This window comes from Myotis daubentonii, chromosome 4, assembly GCF_963259705.1.
Source record: "Myotis daubentonii chromosome 4, mMyoDau2.1, whole genome shotgun sequence".
NCBI classification, from domain to species: domain Eukaryota; kingdom Metazoa; phylum Chordata; class Mammalia; order Chiroptera; family Vespertilionidae; genus Myotis; species Myotis daubentonii.
In genome coordinates, this window is record NC_081843.1 from 82,025,961 (window position 1) to 82,046,076 (window position 20,116).

The following is a 20,116-nucleotide window of genomic DNA, read 5'->3' on the forward strand; positions in this document are numbered from 1 at the left end:
TTCTGCCCAACTTGAAGACAGAATTTTATATTCTCCAGGAATTTTTCTCTAATATTTGGCAATTATCCCAAGTTATCTACCATTGAGAGCTATTTTGGGTAGGAAACAAAAAGACCTATTAATGGAAAAAAATTAATATTGTATACATTACATATAAAATCAGCTTAAATTATTCTACTAATACGATAAAATAAATAAAAGGTTTTAAATAGGTGTTCTCTTAAAAGTGCTAAGACTTTTAGGTACTCATAAGTGCCATAATAAAGATATGGACTGGAGTTGGCAAATGTTCAGTGAAAAGGCTAGTCAACATTTTGCACTTTGAGAATAGTCTCTATTTAACTTCTCAACTGCCGTGTGGACAAGCGGTCATAGACAATAATATAAACTAATGACCATGGCTATGTACCAGTAAAACTGAATTTCATTCAATTTTTCATATCATGAAATATTCTTTTGCTTTTTATTCCACCATTTAATTTTTTTTAATATATTTTTTATTGATTTTTTACAGAGAGGAAGGGAGAGAGATAGAGAGTTAGAAACATCGATGAGAGAGAAACATCGATCACCTGCCTCCTGCACATCTCCCACTGGGGATGTGCCCGCAACCCAGGTACATGCCCCAGACCGGAATTGAACCTGGGACCTCTCAGTCCGCAGGCCGACGCTCTATCCACTGAGCCAAACCGGTTCCGGCTATTCCACCATTTAATAATGTAAAAGCTGTTCTTAGCTTGCAAGCCATACAAAAACAGGCAGAGGCCGGATTTGGGCCACAGTTTTTTTTTTAACCCTGTTTAAAACTGTATGATGATGGAAAGCGTTAGTAGAACAGGCAAAGAATGTAATTTGGTTTAGTTGTGATGGGTGAGTTAAGAGAGGAATGACATTCTGAGTAGAGGAAGGATGGAAATAAGAAAGGATGGCAAATCTGCGCCATGCAGCTGGAGCTCAGGGTAAGTGTGGGAGAGACAGAAAAGGGAGACTGGATTACATGGTGAAAGACTATGCTCTGAGTATGGACTCAATTAAGTATGTGTTGGCTGTGACTGGAGGTTGCCAAGCCAGGAACTTACAAGATCAGACTATCTTTTAAACTAGTAATGCTGTTATTAAGAAGGTATGGGAAGAGACTGGCAGAAAGGCATCTAGCTTTCACAACAGCCCTGAAGAAAAGAGACTGCATCTGTCCTTAGGCAATGGCAGTGATGGCTAGCAAAGAGATAAAGAAATTTTGGAATTAACAGGACTTAGTCACAAATGAATGGGATAAGAAGGGGCAAATGGTCAGTTCTAATCTTTTATATCTGCAGCATTTAAACTGCTGGCCAGACTTCTCCTTCATGAAATTGTATTATTCCTGGGCTCCTGGGAACTGCAGTCTCTACATCTCCTCCCATCTTTCTCCTTTGCTCACATCACAATCTTCCTGCAGCTAGCTCATATTTTTTCCTTTCTCATTCTTTCCCCCTGGATGGAATCACTTTCTTCAATAATTATGTTTAATGCAGACATATATCCCATTTATAATCTAGCTTTTGTTTCTCACTTGAGCTAAAGATCCCAACTATCTAATGAATATGTCTATCTGATGGTTTTGTCATTTCTTCAAATCCACCTATCCAAAACAAACTTGTCCTTCCTTGTCTATTTGTTCTCTTAACACCATCACTGCTTTCAGGCATGGTTATATGACTGTTTCCTCTTCTCCATTCCTTAAAGGCAGGGGTATCACACATTACATCTGCAATATTCTTGCAACTAACATCTAGGCTGCATTTTCTACTATCATTACTCAAAAGCCCTTAAACTTGGAGAATTCAGTATCTGCTGCCATATTTCCCTAATACATACATAGCCCTTCACAAGTAATGATCTACTAAAAAGCCTTCAGTGATCCCCCAAAGATGATAGCACATTAAGTTCAAACTTCTGAGCATGGTTTCCAGGAGTTTCATAATCAGGAACCAATCTACTTTACTAGTTTTATTTCATATTATTTCATACTAGAGGCCCGGTGTATGAAAATTCATGCACGGGGGGTGGGGGTGGGGGTGGGTCCCTCAGCCTGGTCTGTCCCCTTTCACAGTCTGGGAGCCCTCAGGGGCGGAAGGTGACCCGGCGATCAGGGGAAGGCGATGCCCCTATCACACCTCTGCTGCCGTCACTGCCGGCAGTGCAAGCCTTGGGCGGCTCTGGTTACCTGAGTCTTGGGTGGCCTTGGGTGGCTGGGCAGCTGCCATCCAAGGCTTGCCTGTGCCTCGGGCCAGCCCCAGGAGGCTGGGGGGCTGAGGGGACTGAAGGACTCCAGAGGCAGGCCCTCGGGAAGGCCGGCCTGCTACCCCAGTGGGGCTGAGGGGACTGGGTGTTGCCATCTTTGAGGGTGGGGCAGTCAATTAGCATATCCCCTCCTTATTGTCTGTGGGCGCCACCATCTTCGCGATGGTGTGAGGGTTAATTAGCATATTCCCTTTTTATTAGATAGGATATTTATCACCCCTGACATATTTAGTCAGATGAAACATGCTCTTTTCTACATTTTCCAAACACCATTCATTTGCTCTCATTATGCTTACGCACTTCATTCAATTTTATTTCAGCTAATTTAGTATTTCAAAATGCGGGTTAAATGCCTTCTTCATCTTAGAGCATCCTTGAAATATTGTATCCCGAAAATATCTCTTTTCTAAGTTTCTGTAGCCTTTAATACTTGACTTGTATTAGTACTTTCCTTATACACTTCACGCAGTCTAACCTTAATTATATCATTACTAGTGGCCCGGTGCACGAAATTCATGCACGGGGGTGGGGAAGGATGTGTGTGTGTGTGTCCCTCAGCCCAGCCTGTACCCTCTCCAATCTGGGACCCCTCAGAGGATGTCCTACTGCCGATTTACAAGGATCGGGCCTAAACCGGCAGTCGGACATCCTTCTCACAATCTGGGACTGCTGGCTCCTAACTGCTCACCTGCCTGCCTGCCTGCCTGCCCCTAACCACTCCGCCTGCTGGCCTGCTCACCCCCCAATGGCCCCTTGCACCAGCCTGATAACCCACCACTGCCGTCCCATCCTGGCCTGATCACCCACAACTGCCCTCCCCTCTTGGCCTCTAACCGCCTCTACCTCAGCCCGCCACCATGGCTTTGTCCAGAAGAATGTCTGGAAGGTCTCCTGGAAGATCTCCGAGTCTAATTAGCATATTACCCTTTTATTAGTATAGAGGCCTGGTGCACAGGTGGGGGCTGGCTGGTTTGCCCTGAAGGGTGCCCTGGATCAGGGTGAGGGTTCCCTTGGGGTGTGGGGCGGTCTGGGTGAGGGGCCTGCGGTGGTTTGCAGGCCAGCCACGCCCCCATGGGGTGAGGGTCCCCGCTGGGAGGGCATGGCCAGCCTGGGTAAAGGATGGAGGGCTGTTTTCAGGCTGGCCACAGCCTCTTCAGTGTGGGGGGTCCCGCTGGGGTGCCTGGCCAGCCTGGGTGAGGGGCTGAGGGCTGTTTGCAGGCTTGCCAGGCCCCCCAGTGGGGACTCTTACTCCATAGGGGTGTGGCCAGCCTGGGTAAGGGACTGAGGGCCGTTTTCAGGCTGGCCATGCCTCCCCACGACCCAGGCTCCTGCCCCTCCTTTTTTTTTTTCAACCCCGCCTCGAGTGGAGGGCAGCCCCTCCTTTTATTTTTTTTTCCAGCCCCTCCTTGAGCGGAGGCCAGGGCCGACTAGAAGCCTGGGTTGCCCCTGGTGACCCTGGCCCCCAGCCACTCCTTCAGCGGTGGCCAGGGCAGGCGGGAAGCTTGGCTTCCTCCGTTGCCAGGGGCAACCCAAGCCCCCTGCTCACTCCAGCTCCATGGCCGCCGCCATCTTTGTTGGCTTAATTGCATACTCGCCCTGATTGGCTGGTGGGTGTAGTGGAGTGACAACCAATTTGCATGTTTCTCTTTTATTAGTGTAGATTAGTGTAGATGTATCCATTTTTCAATTCTGCCAGTATAGCTCCTTACCCATAGAAATTATACTAAATGAGCAATAAGTTCACTGGGACAAAACCAATAACCTTTTCATAGACTGTTATTAGGTTCAACATATACAATAATTTACTGAATAATGTGACCCATTTAGTGCATTCAAAAGCATGAGTTTTTTCTTGTAGTAAATACAAGCTCACAGGATAACCATTAGATGATGTGCTTTAAACACATTTAAATTTTCAGGACTATAGAGGCTCTTATAAACCCACAATGTTAGTATTTCTATACACCAGTGATTTCCAATAGAACTTTCTGTAATGATAGAAATAATTTAAGTGGTTCAACATGATAGCCACTATCTAGATGTGTCAAACTGAACATTTGAAACGTGGCAAGTGTAACTGAGAAGTTCAATTTTTAATTGTATTTACTTAATTTAAATTTAATTTAAATAGCCACTTGGAGCTAGTGGATGCATAGTGGGCAATGTACCTATAAATAAAAAAACCCTTTAGAATCTCATTTTTAAAAGTTACAGATTACCATTTCCCATGACCTCCAGCAGCATATGAGGGGAATGTAAAATGGAGCAACTGCTTTTGGAAAAATGGAAGTTTCTCAAACAGTTAAACATAAGCTATCATATGATCCAACAACTCTTCTCTTAAGTATATACCCCAAAGAAAAAAACATATATCCACACAAAAATTTGCACACAAATATGTACAATAGTCTTATTCATTACATCCAACATGTGGAAATAACCCAAATGTCTGTTATTTACCATTACAATGGAATACTGCTCAGGCATAAAAAATGAATGAAGTATCGAGACATGCTACAATATGGATAATCTTGAAGACATTATCCTAAGTGAAAGACCAATCACAAAAGACTACAGATTGTATGGTTATATTTACATGAAATGCCAAGAATAGCCAAATCTATAAAGGCAGATAAAGTAGATTACTAACTGCTTAGGGGTTAGGGAAATGGGAGAGGATATGGGATGGTAGCTAAGAAATATGAACTTTGTCTTTTGGGTAATGAAAATGTTCTCAACGTGATTATGGTGAAGGTTGCACAACTTTTAGAATACTAAAGACCACTGAATTGTACCCTTTATTTAAATGGGTGAGTTGTATATGTGAGTTATACGCATCAATAAAGCTGTTTTTAAAAAAGGCTACAGCTTTCATTGATGAATCCACTAGAAGAAACTCTAAGGAAAAATGTCTCAGATATTTAAGGAAAAAAATACTTCATAATCAATGATGAATGCTTAAATAAACCAAATAATTGGAGTATACCACTGGCAATCTTTTCATTTTCAAGTTATAGAAATAAAGCAATTACTATTACATATTTTATAGAACTCAAATACATTGTAAATATTTGAGTACATTGGGTCAAAAAATTTAAGTTTAAACCGGTAAATGAGTGATATTATATTATAGCAAACGTTATAAAATTTCTCAATAGTAAATGCATTAGCATTATTTTCTGCTATCAATATGAAGTCTCTCCTATCTTCAGTTAGTAACAATGAAATATTACATTCTTATCAGTTGCTATGATCATTCCAGAATAATCATAAAGCCATACCTCAAAAACATCATCATGATTTGCCTGCTTCAAGTTCTCAGAGGCTTTCATATTTGCAATCACTGGTGGATTCCCAGGACTGGTCTCAGCTTCAGGTTCATTAGTCTTCTGTATAGAGTTTCCTATCATATATTTTTCTCTTTCATCGGCTTTGCTTCTTACTGGAGCAGTACTTTCTGAAGTCTAAGTAAAAGAGAAGATAAAGAATTCATTTTCCTTATGCTTTATATCTATTCTTGTGTTAAAGTTCAGATGAAAATTTAAAAATAATTTAATGTTTTCTTATCCTGGATAAATCAAGGAAACTTTAAACATGGAAATTTGTAGCACTCCGATAAAATGCTGATTTTGTGGACAGGAGGTACACAAAAGTCCATGAGCCACATTAAACTTCACACTTTATTTAGCTGAGGATACATTCCATCTTAGAACTTGCCAAAGTGGATGGTCATGAGTGAGTCACTTAGCTCACCATGGTCAAATTCAGAATGGCTAGACTGTTTTCTACTCATTGTGAAATGTGTAATAACTCTAGTGACACGATAAAACTTTTTCTGTGATACAATGTGAGAAAAAAGTCCCTTAAAGGGATGTAATTTAAGGATTTGTGTACGTTTCTGAAATATCCCAAGGAAATGCCAATGGTATGTCATAGTAATACATTTACAATTAGTATTAGAATGAATCAGTATTACGGGTGGGGGGGAGGGGGCATGTTTTCATTACAATGAATTTTCTGACATTCATTATCTTCTTTGCTCAGGCAATAAATTGTTTTGTAAGCTTATGCTGACACTCCCATGCCTATCTGAACAGTCTGCAACCACAATGAAGTGTAATACTACCAATTAGGAAGGTTCACTGATTGTTACACCTTTTAGTTCAAGTAGCTGAGAATATCACCCTAAAATTGGGAGTACATTTTAGCGTATAAAAAAAGGATGATTATATCAATTATCATTTAATATTTTAAAATAACTTGACAGTAGGTTTTGCTTAATTCTTTTGAATTGAGTTTTCTAACCTTCACACCCACATCATTATTTACAACTTGCTGATCTTCATGTGGTTTCAAATCTTTTCCAGAGTCTTCATTAGTCTCTTCATCTTTTAATCTATGTACAATCGTTTGAACAGTTTTGACCATATTCTTAAGCTCATCTGGGTATGGTGTTGGATATCTCTTTAAATTTCCCTCCTAGAGAAATTAAGAAAAAATTAAAATATGGATAAATATTTCTAAAGAAACCTCAAAATTCAATCTATGATCCATCTTAATTACACTGGATATCTGGCTCATAGAGGCAACTGTGAGAACAGATGATAGGCCTTTAAAAGCATTTTAGACTCAACAAAAATATGGTTTTATCACTAGTCAAAGATGAAATATGGATTTGACTGTTTTAAAAACTTCTTAACAGGCATAAACATATTTCACTTGAGGTATATATGGTGTGAATATTGCAAACATTGTCACTTGTCTTTCAACCAGATATGTTTTCCAGCTAGATATTAATCCAGACACATATAAAATTCCCACATTTATATATTGTCTTATGTGCAGTGAACCAAACACTTTAAAGGTAAATTACCCTGTCATTTTCTGAAGTTCAGCTAGTTTATATAAAGGAAAAAGAGTTACATCCTTAAGTAACTTGTAAACTGGTATTTGTTACTTCTAACACTGACAAACACTCTCAATCCCAAAAAGAAACAAAAGGCTTATAACAGCGTTCTTTATCCCTAATATCCTATATAATAAAAGAGAAAATTGGTAATTGGCATACGACGATACCCTTTTCATTGGCTAATCAGGGCTATATGCAAATTAACTGCCAACTATGATTGGCAGTTAACTGCCAACAAGATGGTGGTTAATTTGCATATGTAGGCACAATGCAGGGAGGCGAAAGGGAAAGCAGGAAGAAGCCCCCTGCCACTGACAGTGATCGGAAACCCAGGGGGGAGCTAAGAGCTGGGGGGCAGGGCAAAGGCGGCCCTGGGGCCGCCTTTGCCCTGCCCCCCAGCCATGATCGGAGAATCAGGCGCCTTTGCCGCCCTGGCCAGTGACAGCAGGAAGTAGGGGTGGAGCCAGCGATGGGAGCTGGACACGGTCGAAGCTGGCAGTCCCAGGAGCTAGGGGTACCTTGCCTGGGCCTAAAGCGGAGCCTGCAACCGCGGGGAGCTGGGGGTCCCATGCCCAGGCCTGACACCTCTGCCGGAGGCCTCAGGCCTGGTCAAGGGGCCGATCCGGTGATTGGTGATCGGAGGGTGATGAGGGTCAACTCCTCTGGCCGAGGCATCAGGCCTGGGCGGGGGGCGGAGCCGGGGATTGGGGGGATATGATGGTCCCCTTGCCCAGGCCTGAAGCCTGGGTCAGAGGCGTCAGGCTTGGGCAGGGGGTGGAGCAAGTGATCAGAGGGAGATGGGGGTCCCCTGCCCAGGCATGATTCCTGGGCCAGAGGCCTCAGGCCTGGGCGGGGGCCAGAGCCAGTGATTGGGGGGAGATGGGGGTCCCCTGTCCAAGCCTGACACCTCTGGCGGAGGTGTCAGGCCTGGGTAAGGGGCCGATCAGGCGATCGGAGGGTGATGGGGGTCTACGCCTCTGGCTGAGGCATCAGGCCTGGGCAAGGGGCAGAGCCAGCAATCGGAGGGATCTGGGGGTCCCCTGCCCAGGCCTGATGCCTGGGCCAGAGGCATCAGGCCTGGGCTGGGGCAGAACCAGTGATGGGGGGAAATGAGGGTCCCCTGCCCAGGCCTGACACCTCTGTCAGAGGCGTCAGGCCTGGGCAAGGGGCCGATCCTGCGATTGGAGGGTGATGGGGGTCAACGCCTGAGGGCTCCCAGTATGTGAGAGGGGGCAGGCTGGGCTGAGGGACACTCCCCCGCCCCTACACACCCAGTGCACGAATTTCGTGCACCGGGCCCCTAGTATATCTATATCTATATATCTATGTATCTATATATCTATATCTATATCATTAATGAAAGGGAAGGGAGAAGCAATAACCTTTTTCTCTTATGGTTAGATACACTATGAAATCTAGCTTTTAATCACATAATTTTATATTGTTCTCAAATTACTTCACATGATACATAATCAGTAAAACTTCGAGTGCCTTGAGAGCAAGGAATGAAATAATATATTTCTTTGTGTCTCCCAAAACAGCACAGTATCCTATCTAATAATAGACAAACATGGTAATTGACCATACCTTCGCTATACCTCCCATTGGCTAATCAGCATGATATGCAAATGAACCGCCAACAAAGATGGCGGCTAATTTGCATACTGCAGGCAGGGCAGGACAGCGCAAGCTGCCAGCGTGAGCCGCCATCCAGGCGCCCGTGTGCAGCCCCAGAAGCTGCCTGCCTGCCATATGTGTGTGCAGCCCGGCGGCCGGCGGGGCAAGTCGGATCATGATCCGCCTGCCCTGCGCCCCGCCCTGCCCTGCCGCCCACCATCCATGTGTGCGGCGCGGCGGCCGGCGGGGCCTACAGTCCGTGTGCGCGGCCCGGCAGCTGGCGGGACCTGCAGTCCATGTGCGTGGCCCGGTAGCCCGCTCCGCCCCACCACCCGCCAGGCCTGCAGTCCGTGTGCGATCTGCCACCCGCTGGGCCGATTGTGATCCACCCGCCCTGCCCTACCGACTGCCAGGCCTGCTGTGTGCGGCAGGCAGTGAGGCGGGGTGGCGTGACAGAGGGACTGCCATCTGTGACCCAGAGCAGGATCTGGGCCTGCCATCTGCCACCTGGGAGCTGGCCTAAGCCAGCAGGTAGTTATCTCCCAAGGGGTCCCAGACTGTGAGAGGGTACAGGTCTGGCTGAGGGACAACCCCCCATCCCACACCTCCCCCAAAATTTTTGTGCACCGGGCCTCTAGTCTATAATAAAAGCGTAATATGCTAATTAGATCAGACGACCTTCTGGACGAAGCCTGGGCTGCGAGGGAAGCCTGGGTCCTAGGTGCCAGAGGGAAGGCGGTGCCAGCAGCGGGGGAAGAAAGGCCTACTCTTGCACGAACTTCATGCATTGGGCCTCTAGTGGGTATATAGTACCAGTAAGTATCAGTAGATCTATTTCAAATTTGAAGGAGGAAAAACACTCACCCTGGGAGGTGCCTCCCTTTCATCTTTGTCTTCATCACATTCAAACGCCACTTGAGCCCGCTGTTTCCTCTGTTCCTCCCACAATGAAGGATTAAAACTTTCATTATCTGATATGAACATAACTAGAAAAACAAACAAACAAAAAATCCACTATGTTTTAGAGTAATAATGAAAAATTATTACTTGCTGATTCAATTCCAAAGCTAAACATTTCTTTCATCAAAATAAATCTCATTAAATATACCCACAAAATAACTTATCAAAGCATATATTTTACTTCTTCTTGCAAAGAGCAACAAATAATTAGCAGAGTGAGGTAATGAGTTTTCTAATTACTTATCACTAGTTATGGAACAAAAGTAAAATTATTTTAGTTTTAATCTATTAAAGTATTTCAAAGCTGTGTACTAAACCTGCCAAAACAATGTAAGAATAATAATAGGCAAATTGATTTTGTCATAGTGCTAGGCACTTTATAACCAGTGTTTTTCATTTTTTACAAAATTCCTGCAAAACAGATGCTATTATCATTATTTCAAGATAAGAAAACTGAGGCTTAAAAATTTATTTAAATTGCCTATGGTCTATTTTAAAAATTAAAACTGATTTTTTTCTTCAGTGTCTCTATGTATTAAGAGATAATTTATAATTAATTTGGGGTCATAAAGATGCTCACTGATTTCAGAAAAATACATAAAAATTATATTAAGTGCCACATATAATAAACATCACACACACACACACACACACACAGTACAACATATACAAAAACAATTTGCTCCTTAATTTCAAAGGCTTTAATGCCCTAACTGTTGAACAACATTTGTGACCAATAGCAATTGGTATATTCCCCTTTCTTGGCAAAATGTAATTAAGAACTTAGAAGAAGTAACATTTATACTCAGAATTTTACAGATTATCTTTACCTAGTGTATAGATCCAAGGGTAGTGTTAATTCTACAACCAACAATAGAAGTGAACAAAATATTCCCTGGTTTAATAATCCTAATCACATAACACTTAACATGAGTTCCCAACATTTACCTAAATGTGATTTAGAATAGAGAGATCCATAATAGATGTTTGCTGTTTAATTTCAAGGAATCATGTAAGGAAGTACATTATATGCACATACCTCTAAATTCCACTATCTATAACCCTGAGACATTGCTTTCTTATCCCATTTTCAGAGAACTTTATTAACCAACTAAGAGGCCTGGTGCAAGAAAGTCGGGGCGGGGGGTGGGGTGGGGGGGCAGGGCGCATCCCTCAGCCCAGCCTATGCCCTCTCTCGCAGCATGGGAGCCCTTGGGGGATGTTCGACTGCTGAGGAGGCGGGAGAGGCTCCTGTCACCACCGCTGCACTCGCCAGCCGTGAGCCCCCTATGAAAGTGCACTGACCACCAGAGGCAGCTTCTGTGTTGACCATCTGCTCCCTGGAGGTCAGTGCATGTCATAGTGACCAGTCATTTCACCGTTTGGTTGATTTGCACATTAGCCTTTTATTATATAGGATTCTCCAAATTCCCTTCAAACCAGTAAGTCTTAGAGACTTAAAATTCACTTCACAACTTGCTGTGATTTACCAGTATTATTGTTTTATCCTTATTTTATTTTGTTTTAATATATTTTTTATTGTTGACAATATTACAGATGTCTCCCATTTCTACCCCCTTTTTACTTCCCCTCTGGCCATCCCTATGTACCCTCCTCCTAGGTCTTCACCACCATATATATACATACACACACACACACACACACACACACGCACACACACACACACACACACACACACTAGAGGCCCGGTGCACAAAAATTTGTGCACTCGGGAGGGGAGGGGAGGGGGGAGTCCCTCAGCCCGGCCTGTGCCCTCTCGCAGTCTGGGACCCCTCGGGAGATAACGACCTGCTGGCTTAGGCCTGCTCCCGGGTGGCAGAGGGCAGGCCTAATCCCTAGGTGCAGCCCCTGGTCGGGCTCAGAGCAGGGCTGATTGGGGAATTGGGGCGCCGCCCCGTCATGCACAGAGCAGGGCGGATCGGGAGGTTGCGATGCCACCCGGAGTCACGCTCAGGGTAGGGCCGATTGGGGGGTTGGGGCACCGCCCCCTGTCACACTCAAGGCAGGGTCGATGGGAAGGTTGCAGCGCCACTCCGTTACGCACAGAGTAGGGCTGATCAGGAGGTTGGGGCGCTGCCCCCTGTCACGCACAGAGCAGGGCCAATCAGGGGCTTAAGGGGCTCCCCGCTGTCACTCACAGAGTAGGGCCGATAGGGGAGTTGGGGCACCGCCCCGTCACACACAGAGCTGGGCGGATCAGGGGGTTGGGGCGCCGCCACTGTCACACTCAGGGCAGGGCCGATGGGGAGGTTATGGCTCTACCCGTCACACACAGAGCAGGGCCCGTGGGGGGGGGGGTTGGGGCGCCGCACCCTGTCACACACAGAGCAGGGCTGATCAGGGGGTTTGGGCGCTGCCCCCTGTCACGCTGATCCCGGTGCCGGGAGGCCTCTCGGCTCCGCTGATCCCGGTGCTGGGAGGCATATTACCCTTTTATTATATAGGATAGAGGCCTGGTGCATGGGTGGGAGCCGGCTGGTTTGCCCTGAAGGGTGTCCTGGATCAGGGTGGGGGTCCGCACTGGGGAGCCTGGCCAGCCTGGGTGAGGGGATGATGGATGTTTGCAGCTGGTCACACACCCTTCAGGGTGGTGGTCCCCACTGGGGTGCCTGGCCAGTCTGGGTGAGGGGCTGAGGGCTGTTTTCAGGCTGGCGGGTGACTGAAGCTCCCAACTGCTCCTTTTTTTCTTTTTGTTTTAATTCTGGGCCAGCTTTAGCACTGGCTCCAGCTCTGAGGCCTCGGCTGCTGAAAGCAGGTATCTGGTTTGTTTGGGTTCTATAATCGAAACACTGTATCAACTCCAGCTCTGAGAGTTGGAGTTGCTTATTCGCCATCTCATAAACCCTCGATCAGGAAGTGAGTTAGTGCCTACAAATGCTGTGAGATCATTACCAATCTCTCCACAAGTATAAACACCTGTTCTTTTGAGAAACATAAATCCTGCCTCTACCATTTTACGTCCTTTCCTCATAACCCGGCTGGCTGAAAGCAGGTTTCTGGGGTTTTGTTTAGCTTCTATATTTGTAACAATGTTTCAAACTGCAAGCTCAGAGGCCAGCAGCGGCAGGTGGGGAACGTTGGTTTCCTCCGTCACTGAAGCAAGCAAGCCTCATGTTAGCTTCAAGCTGCCTGGCTGCCGGCCGCCATCTTGGCTTGCAGTTAATTTGCATATAGCCCTGATTAGTCAATGGGAAGGGTAGCGGATGTATGGCTAATTACCATGTTTCTCTTTTATTATATAGGATATATATATATATATATTTGAAAATATATCTTCTTCAACTTTTTTTTTTTAAAGAAAAGACATTCTTAAATTCTTACCATCCTCAGTCCTTGGCTGCTGAGGGAACATGTAGTTAGTAAGCACCATTTTCTGGGTCTCTGAATCAGTCTCATTTTGAAGAGGTATCAGGGGTTTGGACTACAGAAAGAAAATAAACGTTTAATTTTCAATAATCCTAAAGCAAATACATATCTAGCAATTCTTTTGAATAGGTACTCACCATTTTTTCTATAAAGTATCAATGTGTAGATTGCAAAAACAAATTTATATATACATAATAAAAACTTTAAGCATTGCTTTTAAACCTCATAAAAGTCTAAATAAAATTTAGTTTGAAGTACAAAATGAACTAATACTGTATTGAACTTATCACTGATTATCAATAAAGTATTAAAAGATCTCATATCCACAATCCAATAATTACTTACCATATTGATTTAATAAAGCTATAAAATAAAGCTTTCCATTCACTGTATTTCCCCTACTACTCTCATTTGAGAAGATACTTTCGTAGAAATGATTTAGAAGTTTTAGTTAAGTTATGCAGTTTATTTCAGCTGAAAGACAGTACTTAAAACAATAAATTGTAACCTGCTTTTCTCTTCTCTGTGTCTAATGTTTCTATTAATGACATCACAAGTTACTCAGTAGTGGAATTGGAAGCCCATTATTTTGGACCTCATTTTTTCTTAAAATTATTTCCCTAACTGGTGTTTTCAATTTACTTAATATTAATGCTTGTGCCACCCTCCTGACTTAACATCCTACTAATCCAAGCCTTGGCCAACCCCAGATAGGCAGGGAACTACCCAGTCCTTCCTGCTCCTGCCACTCTATCAGTTAATGTTTTGGACTTACTCTTGTGAAAACCCTGCAGCTAGCTATAATATTACTTCCATTCAAACATTTCCTCTGTGGGCCCTCCTTGTTCCACAATAAACAAACTCCTCTGCATCTCAAATGTCTTCTTCACTGAAAACTTCCCTTTGATCTCTTCCGACAATGGAAATGGTATATCTACTCCTTCTCCAAAGATGGGGCTTCCCTGAAACCTCCTCAAATAAGGGTTGCTTATTCGCCATCTCATAAACCCTCGATCAGGAAGTGAGTTAGTGCCTACAAATGCTGTGAGATCATTACCCATCTCTCCACAAGTATAAACACCTGTTCTTTTGAGAAACATAAATCCTGCCTCTATCATTTTAAGTCCTTTCCTCATATCCAGTGGCCTCTAGTAGTATAAATCTATCCTAACTCTGTTATGCTAATTTTTCCACAGTCATGGCTAATTCAACAGACATAAAATATAGATAACATAGCCATACTTTTAGTCCAGTAAATAAATGTTTCCAAGAGGAAAGTATAGGGAAATAAATTAAAGCATAGTCTAGAGCAGCAGTCACCAACCTTTCGGACCTCACGGACCATCAGTGGTCCGTGGACCACCAGTTGGCCACTGCTAGTCTAGAGCACCAGGAGGGGCACTACATACTAGTATATGGGATAAGTACAAGAAGAATTCCTAAAAGTGAAGCTGAGGAGTGGCCAGTGAAAAGGACAACCACAGGGTATGGCAACATAGGCCCTAGGCAGCTCTCACATGACTTGTCAATGTGCCTCACCAAGACCGTCATTCCCTTGAACCTTCAACTCTGTCACCAGCATTCTTTCCTATCTTTGCTTCTCCTTTTGTACCTCACCATATCTCATTACAACCACTTTCCTGCCAATTATCAAGATCTATTTGCTACAATGTCCTTCTCTTGCACCTGGCTTGGCAAAGGTGCAATGCAGAATCATTACAATTATGTGCTTTTTCTATATTGCACAACTGAGCAAATTAGTGTCAACTACAAGTTTGTGGTAACCAATTTCAACACCGTTCTCAAAGTTGCCTGAAAATCCTTCCTTAAATTTCTAAATTGTAGTCTGAAAAAGGTAGTATCTTTTAAAATATTTTTTAAAGATAAAAATAGGATTCAAGCCCAGCAGGCATTGAGCGTTGACCTATGAACCAAGAGGTCACGGTTCTATTCCCAGTCAGGGCACATGCCCAGGTTGCAGGCTCGATGCTCCGGGTGGGGCATGCAGGAGGCAGCCAATCAATGATATTCTCTCATCGTTGATGTTTCTCTCTCTCTCTTCCTCTCCCATCCTCTCTGAAATCAATAAAAAAATAGGATTCAAGAACTGCTAAGAGTTCAGAAATGGCTACATTCTAAGAGTTTTATCATTTACAAACTTCAACTCAAGCTCCCTTCAAGGTAAGAATCCCTGCCAGAGCTTTTGGTTCTATTAGATTCCACTTCAGCTATCCAAACCCCTATCATGTCCTTAATCTCAATCTCCCCACAGAGTATTCCCAACAACCTAAAAACAATATTCAAGGATCCCTTCTTACCCTAAGCTACCACTTACTTTGTTTCACTTTTCTTTCTCATTCAACCCTCTTAGAAGTCTAATCAATAATCACATGGTTCAATTCCCTCATTTATTTCTTAGACTGATTCAATTTGGGTTTTGACATCTCTCTAAATTCACATTAGTTGTAACTCATTAGCTATAACTTGCCAAAATATAATGTATTTTTTTTTACTGACTTTTTTAGGGGTGACACCAGTTAACAAAATTATACAGGTTTCAGGTGCACAATTCTATGACACATAATCTGTAGTGTATGTGTGCTCAGCACCCCAAGTCAGACTTCATTTGAACTGACCTCCCAACGGCATTTATCCTGTTATATTAAACTCTATTTTTTAAGATTTAAATTCTTTATTGTTTAAAGTATTACGTAAGTCTACTTCCCCCCCCCCCCACATTGACCTCTCCCCAACCACCCCATTCCCCAGCACGTGCCCTCACCCCCCTAGTGTCTGTGTTCATTGGTTAAGCTTATATGCATTGCATACAAGTCCTTTGGTTGACCTCTTACCCCCCACCCCATTCCCCTGCCTCACTCTGAAGTTTGACGGTCTGTTCTACGCCTCTGTCTCCAGATCTATTTTTGTTCATCGGTTTATGTTGTTCATTATATTCCACAAATGAGTGAGATCATGTGATATTTATCTTTCTCCAACTGGCTTATTTCGCTTAGCATAATGCTCTCCATGTCCACCCAATGTGTTGTGAATAATAAGAGTTCTTTCTATTTTACAGCAGCGTAGTATTCAATTGTGTAGATGTACCAAAGTTTTTTAATCCACTCATCTGCTGATGGACACTTAGGCTGTTTCTAAATCTTAGTTATTGTAAATTGTGCTGCTATGAACATAGGGGTGCATATGTCCTTTCTGATTGGTGTTTCTGATTTCTTGGGATATAGTCCTAGAAGTGGAATTACTGGGTCAAATGGGAGTTTCATTTTTAATTTTTTGAGGAAACTCCATACTGTTTTCCACAATGGCTTCACCAGTCTGCATTCCCACCAGCAGTGCACAGGGGTTCTTTTCTCTCCACATCCTCGCCAGCACTTGTCGTTTGTTGATTTGTTGATGATAGCCATTCTGACAGGTGTGAGATGGTATCTGTAGTTTTGATTTGCATCTCTCGGATGACTAGTAACTTTGAGCATGTTTTCACGTCTCTTGGCCTTCTGTATGTCCACTTTCGAAAAGTGTCTAAGTCCTTTGCCCGGTTTTTTATTGGATTGCTTATCTTACTTTTGTTAAGATGTATGAATTCCCTATGAATTTTGGAGATTAGGCCCTTATCAGATGTAACATTGGCAAATATGTTCTCCCCATGCAGTGGGCTTTCTTGGTGTTTTGTTCATGTTTCTTTTGCTGTGCAGAAGCTTCTTATTTTGATGTAGTCCCATTTGTTTATTTTCTCCTTAGTTTCCATTGCCCTAGGAGATGTATCAGTAAACATATTGCTAGGAGATATGTCTGATATTTTGCTGCCTATGGATTATTCTAAAATTTTTATGGTTTCCTGTCTTATGTTTAAATCACTTGTCCATTTTGAGTTTATTTTTGCGTATGGTGGTCTAGTTTCGTTTTTTTTTTTTGCATGTATCTGTCCAATGTTCCCAAAACCACTTATTGAAAAGACTGTCTTGCCTCCTTTGTCAAATATTAACTGAACATAATGACTTGGGTCAATTTCTGGTTTCTCCATTCTGTCCCATTGGCCTATGTCTGTTCTTGTGCCAGTACCAGGCAGTTTTGAGAACAGTGGCTTTGTAATATATCAGTAGCTTGATATCTGGTAACGTGATGCCTCCAACTTTGTTCTTCTTTCTCAGGATTGCTGCAGCTATTCGAAGTCTTTTTTTTTTTTTCCAGATGAATTTTTGGAGAGTTCGTGAAATATCTCATTGGTATTTTAATGGGGATTGCATTGAATCTATAGATTACTTAGCATAGTATGGACATTTTAATGATGTTGATTTACCAATCCCCGAACATGGTATATTTGGTTATGCATTCCTTTATCTCTTTTTTTTTTCAACGTTCTATAGTTTTTTGAGTACAGGTCTTTTACCGCCTTAGTTAAGTTTATTCCTGGGTATCTTTTTTGTTGCAAGGGTAAATGGGATTTTTTTTTTTTTTTTGGTTTCTCTTTCTGTGAGTTCATTTTTGGTGTATAAAAAAGTTATAGATTTCTGAGTGTCAATTTTGTATTATGCTACATTGCTGAATTCATTTATTAAGTCTAATTTTTGATGGATTCTTTGGGGTTTTCTATGTGCAATATGTCATCTGTGAATAATGACAGTTTTACTTCTTTTCCAATTTGGATGCCTTTTATTTCTTTTCCCTGTCTGATCACTATGGCTAGCACTTCTAGTACCAGGTCGAACAGGAGTGGTGAAAGTGGGCATCCTGGTCTTGTTCTTAAGGGAAATGGTTTTAGTTTTTGCCCACTGAGTATGTTAGCTGTAGCTTTGTCATATAAGACTTTTATTATGTTGAGGTATGATCCCTCTATTCCCACTTTGCTTAGAGTTTTTAATCAGGAAAGGATATTGGATTTTGTCAAATGCCTTTTCTGCACCAATTGATATGATTATGTGATTTTTGTCTCTCAATTTATGTGATGTATAACGTTTATCAACTGTGGATAGTGTACCATCCTTGCATCTCCAGAATAAATCCCACTTGGTCATGGTGTATGATCTTTCTAATGTTATGCTGGATCCGATTTGCCGGAATTTCGTTGAGGATTTTAGCATCTAAGTTCAACAGGGATATTGGCCTATAATTCTCTTTGTAGTGTCTTTATCTGGTTTGGGGATTAAGGTAATGCTGGCTTCATAGATAGAGCTTGGAAGTGTGCCTTCCTCTTGAATTTTTGAAATAACCTGATAATAGGTTTTAGTTCTTCTTCTAATGTTTGGTAAAACTCCCCTGTGAAGCCATCCGGTCCAGGGCTTTTGTTTGCTGGAAGTTTTTTTGATTACTGTTTCAATTTCACCAGTAGTTATTGGCCTATTTAAGTTTTTTTATTCTTCCTGATGGAGTTTTGGAAGCTGGTATTTTTCTAGGAATTTGTCCATTTCATCTAGGTTGTCCAGTTTGTTGGAGTAAAGTTGTTTGTAGTATCCTATATAATAAAAGCCTAATATGCTAAGTGTCTGACCATTTGACCAGTTGCTATGACACGAAATGGCCACCAGGGGGCAGATGTTCTGATTGGTAGTTTAGCTACTGCTCGGGTCCAGCCGATCGGGATTGGGCGAGATGGGCCAGACATGCCTTGGAGCCCTCCTGTGGTTCCTCCCTGGCCAGCTGGCCCCAATCGGGACTGGGCGAGATGGTCTGGACACACCCTGGAGCCCTCCCGCAGTCCCTCCCCAGCCCAGATCGTGCACTGGTGGGGTCCCTCGGCCTGGCCTGCGCCCTCTTGCAATCCAGGACCCCCCAGGGGATGTCAGCTGGTTTGTGCCCGATCCCCACAGGCCAGGATATATATAGTTTTTTTATAATCCTTTATATGTCTGTGGGGTCAGTTGTTACTTCACCTCTTTCATTTCTGATTTTGTTTATTTGGGTCCTCCCTCTTTGTTTCTTGGTGAGCCTGACTAGAGGTTCATCAATCTTGTTTGTCCTTTCAAAGAATCAGCTGTTGGTTTTATTGATCTTTGTTATTTTTTTGGGTCTCTTATGTCGTTTATCTCTGCTCTGATCTTTATTATTTCCTTCCTTCCGCTTACTCTGGGCTTTTCTTGTTACTCTCTTTCTAATCCTTTAAGTTGTAGGGTGAGATAACTTATTACCATTTTTTCTTGTTTTTTGAGGTAGGCGTGTAGAGCTCTCAGGACTGCTTTCACTGTATGTCCCATAGATTTTGAATTGTTGTGTTTTCATTGTCATTTGTTTCCAGAATGCTTTTTATTTCTTCTTTGATGTCTTTGGTTACCCAATCATTGTTTAATGGCATGCTATTTAGCCGCCAAGTGTTTTATTTTTTTCTATTTTTTTTATTGTAGTTGATTCAACTCCTTTCAAGCTAGTTGCTTCAGCCTTAACTTGAAACCACCACCACATAGTTTCCCTTCTACCTCTATGGTCACTCTTTCTAAGACTACTAACTCACCTGCCACTTAAATAGTAGTAGTCCTCAGGATTCATCCATCCCTAGCATTTAAAAACATTTTAAATAATCAATTTTGAGAAAATAATAAAAGTCATGAAACAGCCCCCTAGGAAAAGTAATTAAGATGATGGGATAAATCTTATATTTCTTCTTGTGCCACAAATCTTTTTAATAAAGAAATTTTACATGTTAAAAGGAATAAATATATTATGGTATTGGGAAAAAGGAAATTATGCCTTTAGGAATAATTTTGAGAAATCGCTGAAAGTTAGAAATTAAAAGAAAGGATAAATCAAGTTCATAGAAACTGTAGCCTAAAATTAAGTTGCAGGGGTCTCATGGCCACTAGAACTGTTCTACACATGCCTACCTCAATGTTAAGAGTCCTTCTAACGCAGTATACCTAACTGGAACTTAACTTCTTCCCAGAAACGTATTTTCTCCTTTGTAATTCCCTATTTTGGTTACGGTATTAATCTCCACCTAGTCACTCAAGCAAA

The 20,116-nt window shown here is 42.6% G+C and overlaps 1 protein-coding gene across 23 annotated transcripts in view; it reads right to left on the reverse strand.

Annotated features, from left to right (window-relative positions):
- The window catches only part of ERBIN (erbb2 interacting protein), a 125,058-nt gene that overhangs the window by 21,334 nt on the left and 83,608 nt on the right, over positions 1-20,116 (reverse strand). For 20 of the 23 annotated variants that reach the window (XR_009452667.1, XR_009452668.1, XM_059694478.1 and 17 more), the window contains 4 exons: positions 13,112-13,211; positions 9,674-9,795; positions 6,589-6,762; positions 5,565-5,747 (listed from right to left, as the gene is read on the reverse strand). Coding sequence is in view for 21 of the 23 variants with exons in the window: in XM_059694478.1 (XP_059550461.1) it covers positions 5,565-5,747; positions 6,589-6,762; positions 9,674-9,795; positions 13,112-13,211 (579 nt within the window). In the remaining 2 variants the exon portion in view is untranslated. Of the gene's footprint in view, positions 1-1,559; positions 1,719-5,564; positions 5,748-6,588; positions 6,763-9,673; positions 9,796-13,111; positions 13,212-20,116 lie in introns of those variants that run through there. The other 3 variants (XM_059694485.1, XM_059694473.1, XM_059694494.1) reach the window with 2 other exon arrangements.